Raw genomic sequence first — 21,568 nt, 5'->3', positions numbered from 1 at the left:
AGCTGGGAGAGGCAGGAAGGTCCCTCCGCTGGGGCCTCGCAAAGGAGGGAGGCCCTGCAACACCATGATCTCGGACATCTGGCACCAGAACCATGAGAATGAATCTGTGTTTGGTGCTTTGTTCCGGTCCCCCAAGGAAATAGTTCAAAACCTGAAGAGGGTTTGGGTGCCTGACTTGGGGCTTGGCCATGCTGGGCACTTTCAGGGAGCTCAGGGCCCACCAGGCACACAACGTAGGCAACCCCGATCCCCGCTGGCCACCGACTCTGCTTTGGGGATTAGTTTGGGGCAAGGGGACCCTGACTGTCCTGCCCATGAGGTTGTGGGACCAGGTTCCGGCAGAAGGCCAGGCTGTGTACCCATGTGCACGTGTGTCTGAGCCAGGTCCTTCCACAAGCATGTATGGAGTGCCTGCTGTGTACCAGCCCCCATTCTAGGCATCAGGGATGCGTCTGGGAAGAAAGTAGATGGAAGTCGCTGCTGTCCTTTCGGCAGTGGGGTGGTGGGGGCGTGGGGCCCAGCGGGCTGGGCGGGTGCAGAGGCCAAGGGCGGGATGTCTGGGGCCATTATCTGCAAGCCAGTGAGCAAGGGTGTGTTTGTGTTTGTGTGTCTGTGTCTGGGTGGATGGGCGTGTCCACGTGTGCACTGGGAGACCACATTAGGGTGGGCACATCAGGTGGTGGGAGGGTCTGTGTGCCGGCCGACATGTGTCCATAGCCACGTGGAGGTTTGGGTGGGGGGCCGTGTGGCTGTGTCTGGGTGGGGCTGAGGGTCTGGGGGTTTCTGTCCAGGTGGGGTTGTCTGACACTTGTTAGTGTCGTGGGAGGTTGTCTGGCATCTCTGTCCAGGCTGCAGGGACCGGGAGTGGCTGTGGGCCCCGGTGCACTCACCTTCTCTTTCTGCCCCAGGAGGGATCTCTGAGGGTCCCCATGGCCACCCCAGCCTCTGCCCTGTTAGGCTGTACCCCCAAACCCCCACCCCACGTAGGGGCCTGAGCCCATCACTATAATGTGGATCTTCTGAGCTTGTGAGGTCCCCCACCCAGGAGGGGCACCCTGCCAGGCCCTTGACCCCCAACACTGAGGGGCCTCCCCACTTCTGACCAGGCAGGGGCCAGCCACCCCTTCCTTCTGTTCTTCATTTAACCCCCTTCTGTGACCAGTTCCATGAATTCTTCCCTGGGACGCAGGCTGGGCAGGGTCTTCTGATGGCAGCTGGAAGGCCAGGGTACAGGCAGGGGACTAGAACCCGGGTGTACCTGTCTGTTCCTGGAACCTCCTGGTTTTGCTCTCTCCCATCTCTGTCACTTGTTGTCTCTGAATCTCTACCTCCCCCATTCCCCTGCCCCTTCCCCACCCGCACACCTTATAATTCCTCCTCAACTGCCACTCTTCCAGGGATGACTGGTGGTGAGTGCCTCGTGGATGGGCATGCATGGGCATAGTGCCACCCTCCGCCTACTCTAGCGGTGGCCCTGCCCCCGATGGCTCCCTGCCCTGCCTTGGGCCTGCCTGTCCCCCTCCCTGTCCCCAGTAGCCAGTACATGTGTTCACTGATGGGTGCCCAATTCTTGGAAGGGAAGTGGGGCCTGAGTTATGTCTGGGTTATTCATTTCTTTGCCATCACCATGCAGGGTAGAGCCTGGCCAAGCTGGGGTGCAGATCGCTGGCTTTTGGAAATTCGTTGTCAGTGTTCATTACCATTTACCAGGTGTCCTGGTGGAGGGGCAGGGCTTGATGGGCACCAGCTGTGTGCCTGCCGGGGCTGCCCAGTGGACGTCTTGTCTCCCCTCCCTGTTCCCTGCAAGAATTCCTGAGGCCGCCCCGCCCCCCACTCCTCCACCCTGCAGTCAGGAGATAGGGTTGGGTAGCACCCTGAGGCTGCTGGCTGCCGCCAAGGGTTGGTTCCTATGGTTCTGCCTTCGGCCTGGGGTCTGGCAGAGGCTCTGGTGGGGCCTCTGGGCCAAGCCCACTGGGACCCCTTCCTCTTGATACCGGACCGGGTGGAAGGTGGGAAGCAACCCCCTTCCTTTCTGCTCCATCTGTTGCTCAGCTCAGCCAGGGCAGGGGTGGTGATCTGTCCTCTGGCATCCTGCTCCCTGAAGCTGCTGGCACTGGCCATGTTTCTGTTCAGAGAACCTGGGCTGGGAGTGATGGGGACCTCACTCCCTGGCCAGGTAGAGCTTTTCAAAAGCTCCAAACACTAGGAAAGTCCCTGCCAGCACATTCCAGGCTCATCTGCAGGGAAACTCGGGACAGGGTTTTCAATTCCTGGGTGCCAGGCCCTGGGTGCAGGTCTTGGATGTGAGGCAACCACGAGCCAGTGGCCAGACAGGATCAGGAGACTATCATGCTGCACTTGTTGGGGCCTGGGACCCCGCGGGAAGCGCCCCCAGGGCAGCGGGAATGATTAGTAATCACTGGGGAGAAGGAGGAGATGCCGAGTTTGGGGCTTTCTGACCCTGAAGCATTTTACTGATGCCCCCGAGTGCCCGGTGGGTCTGATGAGGCCGGTGCACCTGCAGTCATTCCAGAAGTACTAAGGGGCTTGCTCGGTCTGGCTTTCAGCTGAGCTCTGTGGTTTCCTCATAGCCTCTGCTTCCCTGTGTGTGAAACAGGGTCCCACGTGGATATCGTTTCCCCGAAAATAAGACCTAACCGGAAAATAAGCCCGAGCATGATTATTCAGGATGACATCCCCTGAACATAAGCCCTAACGCGTCTTTTGGAGCAAACGTTAATATAAGACCCGGTCTTATTTTCAGGGAAACACAGTAGTGGTCAGCTCAGAGCCAGGCCTGTGTGGGGTGGGGGAGTGGGGGGGGGACTCCCAGGTGGACGTGAGGCCACCAGGATTTGCATGTCACTTGCATGAGGTCATGGGACAACCACCTCCCCCCTCTGCATCACTTCCTAGAAGGATCTCTGCTGATCCCTATCCTGAGTGCATCCTCAATGCCGGGCCTGCTCGTGTCCCCCGTGGGCCTCGGGTTCCCCACTGTGACATGGGGCTAGTGGGCAACCAGCCTTGATCTGCCACCAAGGTGGCTCCTCCTGGTGCCAGACCCATCTCCCTCTACACCCCCTTTTCCATGAGTTCCTTGTCCCCACCTGAATGCCCAGGTACATACCCCTGCTCACTTTACAGATGGCCCTGGTCACATGAAAGGCCTCCAAACATCGCGATCTGGAAATCCAGAAAGACGCAGTTCTCTGACTCGTTTCTGTAGCTTTTTATTAATATCTGTGTCATAGGTGGGGGTGCTGTCTTTTCAGAGAGGGGACACATGGCCGATCGTGAGGTGCATGGGGTGTCCGAGCGGACAGATGTTTCTGCTCTGCCCAGAATCACTTCCCCAATTTCCTGCGCGCCCGGTGGGGCCCCTGCCACATCTGCGTGGAGGAGGCCTCGCCTGGAACACTGACAGGAAACGAAAGGGCCGCCTGGCTGCTGGTGGGGGTGCCCCCAGAGTCAGGTGCACAGGAGGGTGACTCCTGGGAAGGGCCTAAAGTTCCACAGACATTGATTAAGCCCCTGTTGTGTGCTGGCAGCAAGTGACCCTGCCCTTCCCCATCCTTCAGGGGTGATGCCCGGCTTCAGTGGGCCTCCTACTCCCTCACCATCTACCCTGCTGGCCTGGGCCCCAAGGGGCGTCTGGGTCTCTCTTGGGCACACTGTGTCCCCAGCATCCAGCACAGACCTGACATACAGAGGGTGCTTAATAATGGCTGCAGAATGGACTGTCCTGGTCAAAACCCTGTGGATTGGCAGCTCTCACTCGGTCCTCACCTCCTCTATGCTATATGTCCTGAGAGTTTCCGGGACAGGGAAAAACAAAAAAACAAAAAACCCTTCAAATCAAAACCTCCAGATGCCTGCGGGGTCAGCCTTCTGAGGGCTGGGGTCTTGCTGCCTTTGGAGTTGGGAGGGAGGCTGCAGCAACAGCTTCCGCATGGCGTTGTCCCTGTACTCTCTTCAGGAGGAAACTGAGGCCTCAGGCGCGGACTGGGAGGGTTCCAGGTTCTGGGTCCTTCTGCCCCCACTGACCTCCTCCCACAACCCCAAAGAGCCCCATTCTGACTTCATTCATCCATTTGTCGGTCTATTTGTCCCTGATCTAGGATCTGTGTGGGGAAGGGGCGAGACCTGGCCTCAGGGCTCAGCTTTGCCATCTCTGGGAGGTGCTCTCCACTCTGTGATGTGGAAAAGGACTGATCAAGCGCTTAGCAGGTGGTTGGCATGAGACCTGGTCACCAGGCATGCGAGGAGCCCTCTGCCTGACTCAGTTTCCCCAAGCCCAGAGTAGGCTGGAAGGGCTGTGGGGAGACTGGGGTGCCTCCCCACCCACTCCCTCCCTCCAGCAACTGAGAGCATTGCTGTGAATGGGGGAGGCTGGGAGGCCCCCAGGGACGCTGCTCCTGGCCCACCTGGGGCCCCAGCAACGGCTGTGCGTGCTGAGTCATCTCGGGCAGGCGGCAAGGGGCGTCACCAGTGCCCGATAGTGTGAGGAGGGGTTTTATCAGTGGGCAGGCGGGGAGCTGTCAGGAGGGGGATATCAGAAGGCAAGGCCGAGGGTGCGAGAGCTCAAGTGTGCTCTCACTACCCCTTCCTTCATTAGTGGCTGCCTGCTGTATACCAGGGTCTGTGCCTGGCATCCACAGAACCCACTTCTGCCCTCGAGGGGCTCTCATCTAGGTAGGGAAGAAACCATCTCCAAATAATCACAGTCCTGTGACCCTGACAGATGCTAGTATGTTCCTGGAGGCACTGCCCCAGTTTGGGCGTCAGAGCTACAGGCTAAGTTTGGATGACAGGGACTCTGGGTAGAAAGACCAGCAAGTGGAAAGGCCCTGGGGCAGGACTGGGTGTGTGGAGCAGTGAGGAGGCTGGTGGGGCTATTGCAGAGTGAGCGATGGGAACGGACAAGGGCTGGCCGGCTGGGGCCTGGCAAGCTGGAAGCCTGAGCTTTCTTCTGAGAGCAATAGGGAGCCAAAGTCAGCTTTTGAGCAGGGGAGACACTGCCTCATTTTGACGTAAAGCCCCTCGGACCTTCCGTCCCTGAGAGGCTGCAAGGAGGAAGTGTCATCTACTATTCTGGTTGCTCTTGGGTGTTTCATGGGAACTGGGGGATAGCCGCCTTCTCTGCTTTGTTTCAGTCTAGTTTCACTTTGCTTATAGGAGGTACAATGATTCAATTCTTGTCCCCAACCTAAAAGTTACTAGAATAGGTGAGATGACACGCACAAGAGTAGCAGCCAAATGGTAGAAACAACCTTAGTGTCCATCATCAGGTGATAGATACACACAGCGTGGTCCATCCCCACATGGGAGTGCCACTCGGCCGTGAAAAGGAGGGCGGCGCTGACACTCGCCACAACGTGGATGGACCTTGAACACACAGTGCTCATGAGAGAAGCCAGACATACAAGGCCACAGTGTGTGATTCCACTTACGGGAAATGTCCAGAACAGGCGCGTCCACAGGCACAGGACGTGGGTTCGTGGTTGCCAGGGGCTGGGGAGGGGAGGGGGTGATGGAATGTTCTGGAATTAGATAGAGGTGGTAGTTGCACAACATAGTGAATGTACTAAATGGCACTGAATTGTTTACTTTAGAATGGTGAATTCTATGTCACGTGAGTTTCATCTCCGTAAATATTTTGTTCAGAGATTCGGGGAAAGTAGGTGAGATTAAGGACTGAATCCTTGTGTCGCACCCACACAGGCTTGCAGGCTCCATCACTCATTCACTGACAAGATCTCCTCCGTCACAGACGCCCTCTGAGCCAACCAGGGTTCCAGCAGGTCCCCTGGTTCCCGCCCTGCAGTGATATCTGTCCCTTCCCTCTGACCCTCAACGGCCCAGGAATCCCTGAGAAGGACCCACTGGGCACATGGCTGCTGCTGTCAGGCCTGTCCCTGCTGGAGCTGAGCATTCCTAAGCCTGTTTTTGGCGGGGGAGGAAGACCCACTTCTTTGGTTTCCTATAAGCTGTATTGGACAGTACAAAAATATGGCTATTTAATAAGCTTTTCCTATCCTCAGCATCTCTCTCTCATATCCGTGTTTGCCTTCTCAGTAGCTCAGGGCTCGCCAGTCCCCAAACTCTGGGTTCTAGGCAGTTTCTGTTTTTCCTGTTTTGGACCCTCTCTGCCTTCTGAGGACAGCGGCCTCACTTCCGGGGTTCCCCTGTTGGCCCAGTGGCCACATCCAGAGGTGGGGCCCCGTGGACTTTGGAGCCACCTGGGTGGCGGGAGGGGGCCTGAGCAGACACCATTAAGGGGGCAAAGGTTCTCTGGGGGCCTGTAGGCGGTTTCTTTACAGCCTGGGCCCCTCAAGGCCTGATACCACCCCCGCCCCTTGGTGGCTGGAGACTGGTGCTCCGTTGCCCAGGCAGGGGCTCCTGGCAGTGTGCTCTTCACCATGCCCACTGGGGCCTGCGGATGCAGCCTCCTGTGAGCTGGGCCCTGGAAGTGCCCCCCAACATGTCAGTTTATGGATTTGCTAGTGGCCACAGTGGCCTTTCCTCCCATCTTCCAGGCTGGCAGGCTAGGGAGGGGTCCCACACCAGGGAGGAGCTCCCTAGCTCCAAAGGAGCCCCTCAACTTCAGGGGTCATCTGGGCCTGGTCAACAGTGTAACCAGCATCAGGCACTGTTTGGACACAAACAAGAATTTCCTGTTTGCCCACCATGCCTTTGGGGTAGGGGTGGTTGTCCCACTTTTTCTCCCGCTCCTCTTGTGCCTTACCTGAGCCCTGAACCTTCCTGGCTTTATCAGCTTCCTCCTTAGTTGCTGACAGTGGCCCATCGTTGGGGGGACATTCCCTCAGCGGGTTTCCAGCACCTTCACCGCCTCCGTGCACATCTGCAGGCTGTGTCCAGAGAGAGGGGCATTATGTTCATTCATCTGCCAAATGTAATTGAATGTCTACTGAAAAATCCACATGTGGCATGAGCCCTTTGTGCAAAGTGCTCAGAAAGAAACAGCAGATAAAGAGGTCATAGTTTGACAAGGGGCTGGGGGGGGTGGATCCCTGAGAAGGTGACATTTGGGTGGGAAGGAGGGACTGTGCACACATCTAGGGAACTGCATTCCAGGAGAGGGAACAGCCACTGCAAAGTAGCTGAGGCCAGAGAGAGGGTGCTTGTTTTGCTCAGCCATGCCAAGGGGCTGCAGCAGAAGGAGGTAAGGGCAGGGAGTGGTGGGGGTCCTGGAAGCCATGGGAGACTGTAGGGCAGGCATGGTCGTTCTCAGACTGCCATGAAAAGCCCCTCTGGCTGTTGGTGGGGGGCTTGGCCCCAACCGCTCTGAGCCTCATTTCCCCTTCTGTGAAGTGGTGCTAGAGAGGGGGAGATGGACACATGGTCCCCCCAGCCTTGGTAATTCGTGGATGAACACCATCACCGGATAGGAGCCCCACTGCAGCCATGGCAGGCAGAGGCGGGGCGGGTGAGCGTGTCCTGGTGACTCCGCTGTGCACTTAGGGAGCACCCCGTGGGTGCCTCCAACAAGGCTGTCTATGTCCTCGTGGTTTTGTTCCCATTTCACAGCTGAACAAACTGAGACTTGGGGAGGGCAGGATGGGCACGAGGTCACAGGACAAGAAGTAAACCCAGCAGGGCCAGACAGCTGGACGCAGCTTGCCCAGCATAACCCAGGCTCAGGACTTGGGGAAGGATAAATGAACCGTCCCCACGCGGCACTGAGGAACCCAGGCCAATTTAATGAGGTCTGCTGGGTGCCAGATTCTAGACACGGTGGACAAAACAGAATTTGCTGGGGCAGACGGACAGGGGCCCAGACCAGGCTGTGAATCCACGTGTCCTGGGTGATGCTAGGGCCAGGGTGGGGGAGTAGGGGGTGAACAAGGCAACAGCCCTTCTCAGTAATCACGTCCGAGTGATGGCAGAGTGTGCTGCCCATGCGTCTGGCGTTGTGATATTGGAGGACGGGGGCTTGCTGCATGGACGTCTGGGTGAAGGTGGAAGCCAGCTGGGATAGGCAGGAGGAAGTGCCAGGGCCAAGGCGGGAGGTGGGACCACCTGGCACGTTTGAGAAGCTGCAGGTCATGGTGAGACAAAGAGGGGTTGGCAGGGTCTGTGTGCTCTTGGGAGCTGCAGGTGCCAGAATGAGACTGTCCTCAGAGCTCCCTGTGCCTGGCCCCAGGGAAATGAGGTGCGGGTAGGAGGAGACTGGGGCCCTTATCTCAGCCCTCAGCTCCAGGGAGGGTTTCTGGAGGGCTGGCCCAGTCTCCAGCCCAGGTTGGTGGCCTTGGGTATGGCAGGTGGCTGATTTCAGTACCTCCTGGTCCACACTGAGAGAGGCAGGGTTCCAGCTAGAGGACCCAGGTGGGACCGAGGCTGGGGCGTGGCATGGGGTGTGTTGTGGCCCAGCTGTGTGACTCAAGAGCCTTTTGAAGAGAGGTGGCTGGGCTCACTGGCCCACAAGGGGGGCCTGGACACCGTCATGGGCAGTGTTGACACCGTCCCAAGCTTCCCCATCCCTGGAGCCTGGCAGGCAGCCCCAGCCAGGGCCGGACACACCACAGGGGTGCGGAACTTGGGGCCAGAGCCTCATAAAGCTGGGGGCAGCCTTTACTGCCTGGCTTTGTTGTCAGCTGCCCGCGGCAACGGCCATTAAAGCCCCCCTCTTCCACCGTACATCCCCTTTATGACCTCTTTCAATGCCCCAGCCCCACGGGGGTCTGCCCACCATTTGGCCTGGGAGTTAACAGCCCCCTGCTGAGTCAGCCACCTCTGCTGAGAGGTCACCCGGCAGCTGGTCGCCACCCTGAGCCTCAGTTTCCCCACCTGGAATATAGGGGTCATTTTGGTGCCAGGTGCCACAGGTGAAGCTGTTGTGTTTGTTGTACTGTCCTTGAAAGACGGGAAAACTGACACAGGAAGGGCACTGAGGTCTCGTGGGGCTGGGTGGACCGCCTTCCACCTGGGTCAAGATCTCAAAGAAGACGTTGCCCTTTCATTAGGGAGGACCTGAGCTTCACAGGCACCTGAATGAGTCTCCTGGGGCAGCTGTGACAAGTGACCACACAACGGGCAGCTTAAAACAACAGAATTCATCCTCTGACCTTCTGGTGCCAGGAGTCCCAGATCCAGGTGTTGCAGGGCTGCATTCCCTCCCAACGCTGCAGGGAAGGGTCCTTCCCTGCCTCTTCCAGCTCCTGTGTCCCTGGGCTGATGGCTGCATTACCCCAGTCTCTTCACCTGGCTTCTCTTCTTTGTCTCTTTCCTCCTCTTGTAAGGACGATCATTGGATTAGGGCCCACCTATTCCAGTGTGACCTCATCTTGGCTAGTGATATCTGCAAAGACCCTTTTTAACATTAGGTCCGATTCTGAGGCTCCAGTGGGCAGACTTTGAGGTACCTGCCAATTCCCCCAGTTTATGTGACCTCGCTCTCTGCCCAGCCCGGCCCACATTGCAGCTGAGAAAATTAGGGTTCACTTCAGCAGCATTTATCACACAACTGCTGTGCGCTCAGCTACCTTCTAGACATGGGTAACAAAGCAGACAAAAATCCCTGATGTCATACGAGGCAGATGGACAGGAGCCCAGACATGTGTGAATCCACACATCCCTGCTGATGGGAGGGCCAGGGAGGAGGAGAGTGGGGAAGGGACACATGGGGGTGTCATGTAGGCAGGGAGAGCGGGCCGGGCAGGGAGGCCTGGCGTGGGCCCACGGGAAGGTCCACCTGCAGGCCCCACATGCCTCAGGCAGGGGGAAATACAGGCCTCCCTGGATGCCATAAATCAGCTCAGGAATGCAGCCGGCTAGCCTGGCCAGGCAGGATGGAGGAGACAAAGGCCTCGACCACCCAGGTCTGGGCTCCTGGCTCCCCTAGCCCTGGCCCGAGAGGCCCCATGTTGTCTCCATTGCACAGATGGGGAAACTGAGGCCCGGAGAGGGGCAAGATGGCTGAGGGGTAGTTGCCCCCCCCGTGACATGGCCTCCTCTGGGTGTTGGTGAGTTCTTGGACCCAAATAATGGACTATTTTAGCCCAGCTGGAGTTAATTGGTGGTTTCAAGGCCTCCCACAGTCCTGATTCCCTCTATGTGCAGGCAGCTGGGGGGGCTGCATTCCCTGGAGCTTAATTTGAAGCCTGCTATCTGCGCTGCCCCTCCTTGACAAATTGCAGCCACCCCAGCCTCGCTCTCTAATTATCTGCCCACTTCCCTACCCTCCAGCACTTGGGAGCTTATGGTCAATGGGTTGGGGCACCCTCTGCCCCCCATACCACAGATGGAGGCCCTTGCCCCTCCCATGATGACTGGTGAACCCAGGCAGCCAGTGCCGAGGACGGAGTCTGGATGGAGAGTCCGCAACCGTTCAGGGCTCTGGTCGCCTGCCTGCTTACCTCGGTGCCTTGGTGTCCTCATCTGCAAAATGGGGCCATGTCTCAGGAACAAACATGCTGGATGGGGCCAGGATGTGTCCGCTGTCGTCATGATGACGATGACCTGGGCAGGCACTGTCTGTCTGGGGTGAATTGTGTTTCCCGAAATGATATGTTCAAGACCCAATTCCAGGTCCCTGTGAATGGGACCTTATTTGGAAATAGGGTCTTTGCAGATGTCACTAGTTACAGATTGAGATGAGATGAGGTCGTCCTAAATCCAGAGGGGAATTTGGACACCAACACAGGGAAGCCACGAGGGGAATTTGGACACAGACACAGCGGAGAAGCCACGTGACAACAGAGGCAGACACTAGGGTGAGGCAGCCACAAGCCAAGGGACACCTAATCCCCAGGAGCTGGGAGAGGCAGGAAAGACCCTCCCCTGGAGCCTTTGGAGGGAACATGACTCTGTGACACCTTGATCTTGGATTTCGAGTCCCACAGCTGTGGGAGGATAAACCTCTGTTGCTTTAAGCTCTCCCCTCCCACGCCCCGCCATCCCCGAGACTCATCCAGGTGTCTCTGTCCTCATCTGAAAGTGAGGGCAGGCTCATTGTCTGCTCAGTAGGACCTCGGGAGATGCTTGGACTCTGGGGTGGGGCTGGGGTTGGGACCCCTGGTGCCTGTCCCTGCCAGCAGCCTCTTTGGTTGGCCCTCCGTGTGATGGTTATGTGGTACCTGCACCCACACTCTGGCATTAACTAATGGGTCCCCACCCTGTCCTCACAGCTCTACGAACTGGATGGAGACCCCAAGAGGAAGGAGTTCCTGGATGACTTGTTCAGCTTCATGCAGAAGCGAGGTGAGGCCTGCCTGCCCAGAAGTCGCGGGAAATGGGCACATGGGAGGGGCCCCTGCCGGATACAGCTGGGGGCAAGTATGTCAGTGGCAGTGAGTTCCCAGTGGCTGGAGAGGTGTCTGAGGAGGAGACGTGGCCTTGCCATGTGGGGTCTGAGAAGAGGCACCGTCCTGCCGTGGGTGTCTGAGGGGACGATGCGCAGCCCAGCGCTGTATGTCTGAGATCGGGAGCAGAGCTGCGGGAGTCCTCGTGGGGGGTCCCACTCAGAACGGACAGTCCAAGCTCGTCCCTTGCTGCGGATACGCAGGTTACCATGGGGTCCTGGCTCCCTGTATCCCCCACAACAGGGTGGGGCTGGCCTCTGTTTAGGGAGTGGGGCTGGATACGCAGGTAGGCATGTGGGCGCTGGGGTGACAGGACAGAAGCTCCTCCACAGGCGTCCAGCTCTTGTGGCCTAGGGTCTGGTGTCCTGTGCCCGCTGGTGCGAGGTTCAGGCCCCTGCCCTTCTCCTGCTCCCATGGGGGCTTCAGTCACCCCATCTGTAAGATGGGTCACAAACAGTCCCCACCATTGGCAGTGCCCCAAACACACTGCATGCTGGGCCACATTTACTGAGCGCCAACAGTATACCGGGCTGGGATACCTCTGCAGCCCTTCCCCTCATTTCCCCCTGGTCTGGAGTGTGACAGATGCCAACTATGTCCCCACTGGGAAATGTCTGGGTCTTGAGAACAGTGACATAAGGAGGAGCAGAGACTGGTCTGGGTGAGTATCTGGTGTGGAAACTGAGGCCCAGACACTGGAGGGTTTCAGGAAGTTCAGGGTGAGCCAGGCTCAGAGGGGTTGAGGGGCAGCCAGAGGGTTCCTGTTCACAGGCCTCACCCTCAGCTTGGAGCTGCCGCAGGACGTAGACATGGGGTCTGTCCTAGAAATGCCCTTTACAGGGTGGGGCTCATTCCTGTGATCCCTGGACAGCTCCCTGGGGGTGGAGGGATTATAATAACCCTGCTGTTCAGGGAAGGAAACTGAGGCCTGGAGCAGGCATGTGGCCTCTGAGCTCAGAGGCAGAAAGGGGTGGGGTCAGCAGGGGCTGCAGGATCCACTCAGGGGCCATTGCAGGGGCCAGACACTGTTGCTTTGTCCAGGGCCCCTGCCTGCCCCTCCCTCACCAGCAGCTTCTGTAAACACAGAGCCTAGAAGAGAAGGAGATGAAAGGGTAGTGGCAGAGGCCTCTGCTAGTTAACCCCTTTTGTGCCAAGATGGAGGAATCCAGAGCCATTCTTGGGGTAGGGGCCCTCATCTTATCATCCAGCCCAGCCAGGCGTGCTGCCCTCTGCAGGCCTGCTATGTGGTCAGAGAGATCCCCCTCTTTCTTTATCGGCCTGTCCACACCTGCTTGACCCTACTCCTCCAGTCCCCTGATGTGGGGCCCAGAGCTTCCAGGCCAGGAGTCCACCCGTTTGGCCAAGATCAGGCACTTGGTATCCTGGAAGTACTTAGGAAGTATTGTGAGCTGCCCCTGCATATGGGTGAGGTTGGGAGCCCCAGACTAGCCTCTGGCCACATAGGGCTGTGAGGATCTGTGTCCATCCCTGCCTCTTTCAACAAGCCAGGTGCTCTTGAAGGGCAGGAGGCAACAAACTCCTATGCATCCCTCAAAACCCAGCTCCAAGGCTCTCTTCCCTGCCATTTTCTTGGACCCTCCCGCTCTGTAATGGGTGGGGGGTCCTTTGGGACTGAGAATCTGTCAGATCTCCCCTACTTTACTCCAGACAGACGGTCACAAAGTAAAAGCCTCCACCCAAATTCTCCAGTTCTCAGGTGCTGAGAGTGCAGGGGCGGGTCCTGCTCTTTCTCTGACAGCCTCCCCCCTTCCTTATTACTCCCAGGGCCCCTGCGCCTCCATCTCTGTCAGTACCCCTCTGTGCTCTCCCAGCCCCCTCCTTCTATAAACATCCGTTCAGGCCCTCAGAGCCAGGATTCCTTAATTCTCCCCCTCCCCCCAGGCAGAGCCTAAATCTGTACTGTGGGGCAGGGCACTGTGGCCACCTCACCAAGCTGGTGTGCTAACACTGGTGTTGCTTTTCTTCTCTCTCCCTCTTGGGCTGAAAATGGAATTGGGTGGGTAGAGAGTCTGAGGTCCTCATCCTCAATTTGTTGGGGATTTTGCAGCCTCGGAAGGGCTGGGGAGGGGCCAAGTGTGGCCAGAAGTGATTCTGGAATGTCCAGAGGTGCAAGGTATCATCCAGGCGCAGGAGCAGGCAAGCTGGCTTGTTACTGGAAGCAGAACCTTCCTCTGTCAGGTCATATCTTGCAGCCTCCGTTTGCCCACCTCTAAAGGGGGATAAGAGTAACCCTTGGGCTGAGATATGGCCCATCAGCCCTCGCAGTTGTTAATTGAGTGCTTGCTGAATGCCAGGCTGGGCATGCCATGTGAGCAGGACAGGCGGGGGGTGGCATAGACAGTAAACTTGTGATTCCACTGCCAGGGAGAGAGGTCTGAATGGGGCTTTCTCTGCCCTTAGCCAGGAAGGTGCCAGCATAGGCTGAGCTGAGATCTGGGGGCTTCTGGGTGAGAGAGGGACTCAACTGCAGAGGCTGAGAGGGTCAGGTGGACAGAAGAGGAGAGCAGGCCTGGAAGAGGGAAGCAGCCCTGCTATCCTTGGGCTAGCCTATGGCCCTATGCTAGCCCACCACACTGTCTCCTGGGCTAGCCCACTGCCCTCCCCTCTCTGGGGTAGCCCACCGCCCCACTCTCTAAGCTGCAAAGTGGATTAGCCATGCCCTCCCTCCCCTGCTGCAAAGCCCCTGGGACCTGGGCATAGGCCTCTGGGAACTCAGGAGTAGATGTTTTGGCAGCTGTTGATGGGAGTAGGAATAACAAAGGCTGAGTTTCTCATGCCGATCCCCTGGGTTGGCCCCCAGCATCTCCCTCTCTATACCTCCCACCTTCTCCCAGGTGAGCATTACTAATTAATCACTGTTTTCCCGGTCCACACCGAGGCACATATTATTAACTGAGCACTGTACAAATCCGGTAGCAGGCATTGCTAATCATTTATTGCAGCATTGGCCCAGTCTTCTGCCTATGGCTGATCAGCAATGAGCCAGATCACTGATGGAGAAACTGAGGCAGAGCTGTCTCCTCAGTACTGTCTGCAGCAGGGAGTCTTAACAGGGTGATCCTGCTGCCAGGGGACACTGGGTGATCTCTGAGATATGTGGTTGTCAGGACTGGGGTCACTCCTGGCGTTAAGTGGGTGGGACCAGGGATGCTGCTTGGGCCTCCCCACAGGGAGTAGCCCTCTCTGATGTATACACAGCCAGGGAGGACCCTGCTCTGGACTGGTGCATTAACCAGAGTGGCATCTGCTGTGTGTGGGGTTCCAGCCCCAGCGACAGCGCCCCCTCACCTGCACTCACCCTTCCCCCCGCAGGCACACCTGTGAACCGGATCCCCATCATGGCCAAGCAGGTGCTTGACCTATTCATGCTGTACGTGCTGGTGACGGAGAAGGGCGGCCTGGTGGAGGTTATCAACAAGAAGCTGTGGCGTGAGATCACCAAAGGCCTCAACCTGCCCACGTCTATCACCAGTGCTGCCTTTACCCTGCGGACCCAGTGAGTACCACAAGTACAGAGGGCCTGGGGCAGGAAGGACCACAGAGGCACTGAGCCACGTGACAAGTAGACTCTGAGAACCTCAGGGTGGGGCTTTAAGGAAGGTTCCAGCTCTGAGGTGATGCTATTGTGTATTGCAGAATTAGTGGGAGGTAGTCATGGGCACAGGCATTGAGACAGAGGGAACCTCCTAAGCAGAGACATTGGTTCTGGGGACTACTGAGTGATTCTCAGGTAGCTATACGTGATGGGGTCGGGAAGATGGTGCTGCAGCAGGGTTTGCTGCATGTGAGTGCAGTGAGGAACCACGGGAGGCATCCCAGGTGCCATCTTGTCCCCTTGCCCCTGCCTGCAGGTACATGAAGTACCTGTACCCCTACGAGTGTGAGAAGCGCGGCCTCAGCAACCCCAACGAGCTCCAGGCAGCCATCGACAGCAATCGGCGGGAAGGCCGACGCCAGAGCTTCGGGGGCTCCCTCTTTGCCTACTCACCAGGCGGGGCCCATGGCATGCTCTCCTCGCCCAAGCTGCCCGTGTCCTCGCTGGGCCTGGCTGCCAGCACCAATGGCAGCTCCATCACCCCAGCCCCCAAGATCAAGAAAGGTGAGGGACTTGGTCTCGACTCAGGCTGTATGGCCTTGGCGGCGCGTACATTTTCCCCTCTGGGTAACCAGGATGATCATCCCTAACGTCATGGAAAAGTGTGTAGAATATTTCAGTTGTGTGTCCATGGCAGACATGACTAATCAACCACCATTTTTCCAACCTCAAGCCCATAGCAGGGAGACAATACCACTCGATCCATTTTTTAATCCTGTGCCCAGGGCGGACATCACAATCAATAGTTTTTTTCTCCAACTCTATGCCAAGGCAGACATTACAGATCAAGCAATGTTTCCATCCTGTGCCCACAGCAGACATTACTAATCACTGTTTTCCAGGTCCGCACCGAGGCACATAATATTAACTGAGCACTGTACTCATGTAGCAGGCATTGCTAATCATTTATTGCAGCATTGGCCCAGTCTCCTACCTGTGGCTGGTACTATTCATCACAATAGTTTTTCCTAGTCCCTTGCCCATGACAGACATTGCTAGTTGGTCACTGTATGCTTTTCTCTTTGAGCTTTAGAATTCTTCTCAATGCACTGTCCCAGCAGACACCATTGAGAGTGTAGTGTGGGTCTATCAAATTGACCCTTTAACCATCCCTGAATCTATTGGTAGGTGTTCCTGAGTGGCACAGTGGAGAAAATTACTCCCTATTTGTAGAGTTGTTGGGGAGCCTTCAGTGTGTAAAATGCCCAGCATGCAACAGGCATAGGTTTGCAGATACCTGACAGACAGCCCCTGATTCCTAGTTTCCACCCATGGCCGACATCACCATCTTCTCCTCCACTGAGCCTCTGAATCCTTCCTGACAGAGCACCAACAGCACCTGTGGCAGCATGGCCATTAGCAGGCCAGTTCACCTGTCTGAGTTCTGAGTTCTCGTTTCTCCTCTGCCACGTGCACTGTGGTTCCATACTTCCTGGGGCCCAAGGACCCAAGCTGATAGCTACAGGGCCCTGAAAAGTTAGAACTGGTCAGATCTAAGGCAAATGGGGCCTTGCTAATGTCAGTTCATTCAGTACACTGTGGGCCTCAGTTTACCCTTTTGGATTTGAGGAGTTCCAGTAATACCCGTTAATGGTTATTAAGCATCCACCATGGGCCAGGCCCCCCGCTGGAGCTGCAGAAGATGGTGGCAGATAAGATAAAGGGGTTCAGACCCTGAGGGAATCACGAGAGAGCCAGGAAACGAGCAGCAGTCCTCAGTGACAGGAAAACTAGGTAAGGGATGGCAGGTCCGAGGGGTCTCCAGAGGAGGTGACATTTCAGTGAGACCAGAAGAGGGAGACAAAGGAGAGAATGCTGCTAAAACTCCGGGGTAGCGGGCCCAGCAAAGTTTGGAGTGGGTACCCAGCACATAGGGGCAGCACCTGGTGACCAGGGATAGACATAGGAGATAAGAGTCGGGAGAAGAAGAGACAATGGATCCCAGTGGGACCAGTGGATAGGGACAATGGGGACATTTGTTTTAACCACAGAAGAGGGGAATGGTTAGGAGCTGCTTCTGGAGTTATGGTGTGTGGGTTTGAATCCCAGCTCAGCCTCTCTCCAGCTTTGTGGCCTTGGGAAAGTTATCCATCCTCTCTGAACCTGTTTCCTCATCTGGAAAATGGGGATAAGAGAAGGCTTGGGGTTGTTGAAGTGGCCCTTTGAGACAATTCATGTTAAGTGCTTTAGATAAAACCTGTGGCAAACCCTTGTGTTAAGACGACTATGTATTGTATTATGTGCTGTTACAGTGTCTATGTAGTACTCATGCTCAATACTGCTATGACAGCAGTGTAACTAATATTGTAATCAGCAGTGTGACCGTTCTGATGTATCTACTGTCAGCCTGCTTTGGAAAGGGTTTCATAGAAAGCCCTGTGTTTATTCAAAAACCTATCCACACACACACACACACACACAAAAACCTATTCACCCCATCAGTGGAGGCGTTCAAGATGGTGCACATTCCCACATGGGTAGAAGGCTAGGCCTGGCCACGTCAATTTCCTAATGGTCACCAACTCCTCTTCTCTCCTGTCTAGAGGAGGACTCTGCCATCCCCATCACAGTCCCCGGCCGCCTGCCAGTGTCCCTGGCAGGCCACCCTGTGGTGGCAGCCCAGGCTGTAGCAGTGCAAGCGGCAGCAGCCCAGGCAGCCGTGGCAGCACAGGCAGCTGCCCTGGAGCAGCTTCGGGAGAAGCTGGAGTCTGGGGAGCCTCCAGAGAAGAAGATGGCCCTGGTGGCAGATGAACAGCAGCGGCTCATGCAGCGAGCACTACAGCAGAACTTCCTGGCCATGACAGCCCAGCTGCCCATGAGCATTCGTATCAACAGCCAAGGTATCAACCCGACTCCCAGGCCCTCCATGCTTCCTGTGTGTGTAACAAAATAAGGGTCTCAGAGCTACCCTATGTAAAGGGTGCCTACAAATCAACAGGGAAAAAGAGCAAGCAAACCGATAGAGGAAGCGGGCAGTTGTGACTAGTAAATTCCTATGAAAAGCTGTTCAGCTCCCTCTGGTTGGGGATCTGCATGTTAACAAGGAAATGCCATTTTTCACCCATTAGAGTTTGATAATATCAAGTGTTGGTCAGGATGTGGGGAAATAGGCCCCCTCAGTCCTACAGGTGGGAGTGACAACTTAGCAGTCTCTTTTAAAGATAGAAAATGTGACTCAGTGACCTACTTGGTACCTGCATCAGACTAATGCTAATGCTCGAGGAGACCCATACAGGTGTCCCCCACTGTCCAAAAGTAGGGTGTTTCTGTGAAACCTTTCATAAGTTGGAATAGCGTAAAGCACAGAGCAGTTCCCTTAGGACAACTTGCTAACAGATGCTATAGAACAACTTGCTATAGAACAAATGGAGACAAAGCCAGATGCCGCCAGACACACTGCAGGGCGATGGCCGCTTCATGCTGAGGTGGCAATGCAGTTCCGGGGAGGTTAGCTCATTGGGCCACTTTTGGAGTGCTGCTACCTCTGTAATGGCTCATACAAAACAAATGCCGAACCCTATTTTCGCTTTTCACCTTTTTTTGCAAAGAAAAGAAATCCTCTTTGGCTTTCTTTTGGTTAGTGAAAACAGATACGAATGTAGGTCTTTCGTAAAAACGAAGTAGCGTTATGCGAATTTGCCTACTTGTCTAGACAAGATTGTCCATTGCAGTCATTTGTGTGATGTCCTAACAGTGAAGCCTTGAAATGAAGTGGGTATCCATCAGTGGGGAGTGAATGAGTCATGTCTGAGAGACTTCGTGGCTGTTCAAAAGAATGAGTTGATTTGGGTGTGCAGCATTGCTTAGAACTTACAATCACAAAAAAAGCACATTTTAGACAAATACATTCTTATTTGATGAATATTTATTGAGTATATCCGGTGTGGCAGATACAGTCCACAGCTTTGTGAAGCTTAGAGTCTAGGGGATGACAGATGTGAAACGAATCGTTATACAGATGAATTTGTGGCTTTTCTTCTTCCCACAGCCACCGAGAGCCGCCAGGACTCAGCTGCGAGCTTGACCAGCACCAATGGCAGCAATAGTATTAGCATGTCTGTGGAGATTAATGGCATCATGTACACAGGTAGCACCTTGACCACTGCTCTCCCCAGGTTAGCTCAGGAGTCCCAGGTTACCCCCAGGGCCAGCCACAGGAGCCCCGCCATGAGAACAAGCAAAGCTCTTCCCTTTGGAGACTTGAGTAGATAATCTACGTAGTGTACTTAGCACAGTGCTCAGCACGTAGCAGGGACTTAGCACGCGCTCAGTACATAGTCAGAGCTCAAAAATACAGCTGACCCTTGAACAACACGAGTTTGAACTGCACGGGCCCACTTAATATGTGCATTTTTTCAATCCATACTGTAAATGTATTTTCTTTTCCTTACAATTTTTCTTAATACTTTTCTCTAGCTTACTTGGAAAAATACAGTGTATATAATACATAGCATACAAAATATGTTATTCAACTGTTTACATTATTGGTAAGACTTCTGGCCACAAGTGGGTTATTATTAGTTACATTTTTCAGGAGTCAAAAGTTATATTTGATTTTTCAGTTGTGGGGGGGGCGGAGTCTTTGTTTAAGGGTCAGCTGTACAAACTTTTTAAAAATGTAGTCAGGCCACTTCCTCGTTTGGGCCCCCAGGTGGCGCTGGGGGCACAGAACAGCTCCCGTTGGTTGCTCTGCGAAGACCCCATGGGAAGCAGAGGCTGAGATGAGGTGGTGGGTGTCCTAGCGGGTCCCTGGGTGGACTTTGCAGCCTTGTACCTGCCACATAATCTTTTACAACTTTCCATGACATGTCTCTCCTCCTGTCTTTGCATTAGGAGTGCTGTTTGCTCAGCCACCGGCCCCCACGCCACCCTCTGCTCCCAGCAAAGGCAGTGGTGGCAGCAACCGGGGAGGAAACAGTGGGACCAGCAGCAGCACAGGCAGCCAGGCGGGGCCGGCGGGGTTGTCCGCACCCCCCACGTCTTCTACCTCAAATAACTCATTGCCTTAACCGCACCACTCCTCACCCACCATCCCCAACCCCAGGAGCCCGTCAGACTGGGCAGGGGGTCGAGAGGTGGGCCAAGCAGGGGCCAGGGTGGTGGAAGATACGGGTGGGGAGGGGAGATATCCACAAAGGAGCCACAGCTAACGCCAAAAAGAAAAGAAAAACTATATATACGTATATATATATATAAAGAAAATTTAATAAAACAGGGGAAAACCAAGGAACACTTGAATTACTCAGGTTTCAGACATTCAGAGAGATGAATTGTGAGACTAGCAAAGGAAATCTGGAAAGAGAAAGCAGCAAATACTTCCCAGGGCTTTCCCAGGGGGGCCGACTTGGACTGATGTGTCTGGTGTCTGGTTTGGACCAGTTGCAATGTAAGGCCAGATCCTGTTTACCTCATACATCCCTGCACTGTGTTTTCATCTTTGTCTTTTTTTTTTTTTTTCTATACATCACATACTCACCACACCCAGCTCCTTGTGTTGAATGAAACCCCTGAGCCAAAATCAGTTGAATTTTTTTCTTGTTGCTTTTGGGAACTTTCTTTTTCTTTTTCTTTCTTTCTCTTTTTTTCTTTTCTTTTTTCTTTCTTTCTTTCTTTCTTTTTTTTTTTTTTTTTTTAAGAAATAGCGATATTCAAGCTCTATAGGGTTTTTAAGAGATTTTGAGGGTTTTGTTTTGTAAATATGCTATTTTATTCTTGGGGAGGAATCAGACCTTAGAAAAAGGATATATATATATATATCTATATATATCTATATATTTGTGTTCATTCAGGGAAACTGGACTTGAAAAAGCAAAAAAAAAAAAAAAAAAAAAGTAATACCCTTTCAATTTTTTCCCATGACTGATTTGGGTTCTTGTGTGCATTTCCTGTGGTGCAGTGGGCAGCTGGCCAGCGCAGGACACTGGATGCCTGGCTAGAGCCAGAAAAGGTGATAAACTCAGGTGCTGTGGGCCGGGCTGGGGTGTGGGGATGGTGCATGCTGGAGGGCCGTCGGGGACATGAATGCTGAATGGCAGACCCTGACAAACAATGCTTTTTCTTGCTGTGCTGTGCTCCCTGTTAGGGACCTGGAAGTCTTAACTAGAAAGGAGAAAATGCTGGAAAAAGGGCCTGGGCATGGGAGGGGACTCACCTGTCACAGCCCCCAGGCTCCTGTCTCAGGGATGAATATGGCTTGGGGGCTCCCTCGTGCCTGAAAGGGCTGCTTTTGAAGACTTATCAAAATTGGGGACTAGGGGTGAGCCGGGCTTAGCTCAGGGTGAGGTTTTTGGGGCCGTGGCATTCTGAATGACCCACCCCTTTTTGTCTCCTTCACACGGGGCCACAGCTCCTCCAAAAGGAACTAAATAGAGGCCCAGAAGGAGGCTATACTACTTTCTCCAGGACACCTCCTCCGGGTTAAAAGGTGGGCGTCAGTGGGTCAGCTGGGTGGGGAAATTGATTTCAAGGGCTGGTGATAGTCTTCACCATGAGGCAGTACCACTGTCTGTTTTAAGGCCTCGGTGGGGTTTGGGGACTTGTCCGCCCTGCTCTCGCAGGAACAGGTAGAGTTGGGACTGTGCCTCCTACAGTACACCTTAGTGGTCTTTTCATGCACTGAGTTTTCATT

General features: G+C 55.0%; 1 protein-coding gene across 1 annotated transcript in view; it reads left to right on the top strand.

The window, feature by feature from the left end:
• The window catches only part of ARID3A (AT-rich interaction domain 3A), a 32,811-nt gene extending 12,717 nt beyond the window's left edge, over positions 1–20,094 (top strand). Inside the window, exons 4-9 of the mRNA XM_081076638.1 lie at positions 11,151–11,223; positions 14,658–14,841; positions 15,197–15,444; positions 17,484–17,780; positions 18,929–19,027; positions 19,774–20,094. Coding sequence (XP_080932764.1) covers positions 11,151–11,223; positions 14,658–14,841; positions 15,197–15,444; positions 17,484–17,780; positions 18,929–19,027; positions 19,774–19,949 — 1,077 coding nt within the window. The 3' untranslated portion in view covers positions 19,950–20,094. The remainder of the gene's footprint in view (positions 1–11,150; positions 11,224–14,657; positions 14,842–15,196; positions 15,445–17,483; positions 17,781–18,928; positions 19,028–19,773) is intronic.
• The last annotated feature ends 1,474 nt before the right edge of the window (positions 20,095–21,568 follow it).

The sequence above is a fragment of the Rhinolophus hipposideros genome (genome assembly GCF_964194185.1).
Source record: "Rhinolophus hipposideros genome assembly, chromosome: 16".
In the NCBI taxonomy this organism is placed as follows: domain Eukaryota; kingdom Metazoa; phylum Chordata; class Mammalia; order Chiroptera; family Rhinolophidae; genus Rhinolophus; species Rhinolophus hipposideros.
The sequence above is the reverse complement of the archived record's forward strand: the minus strand, read 5'-3'. Positions and strand labels throughout refer to the sequence as shown.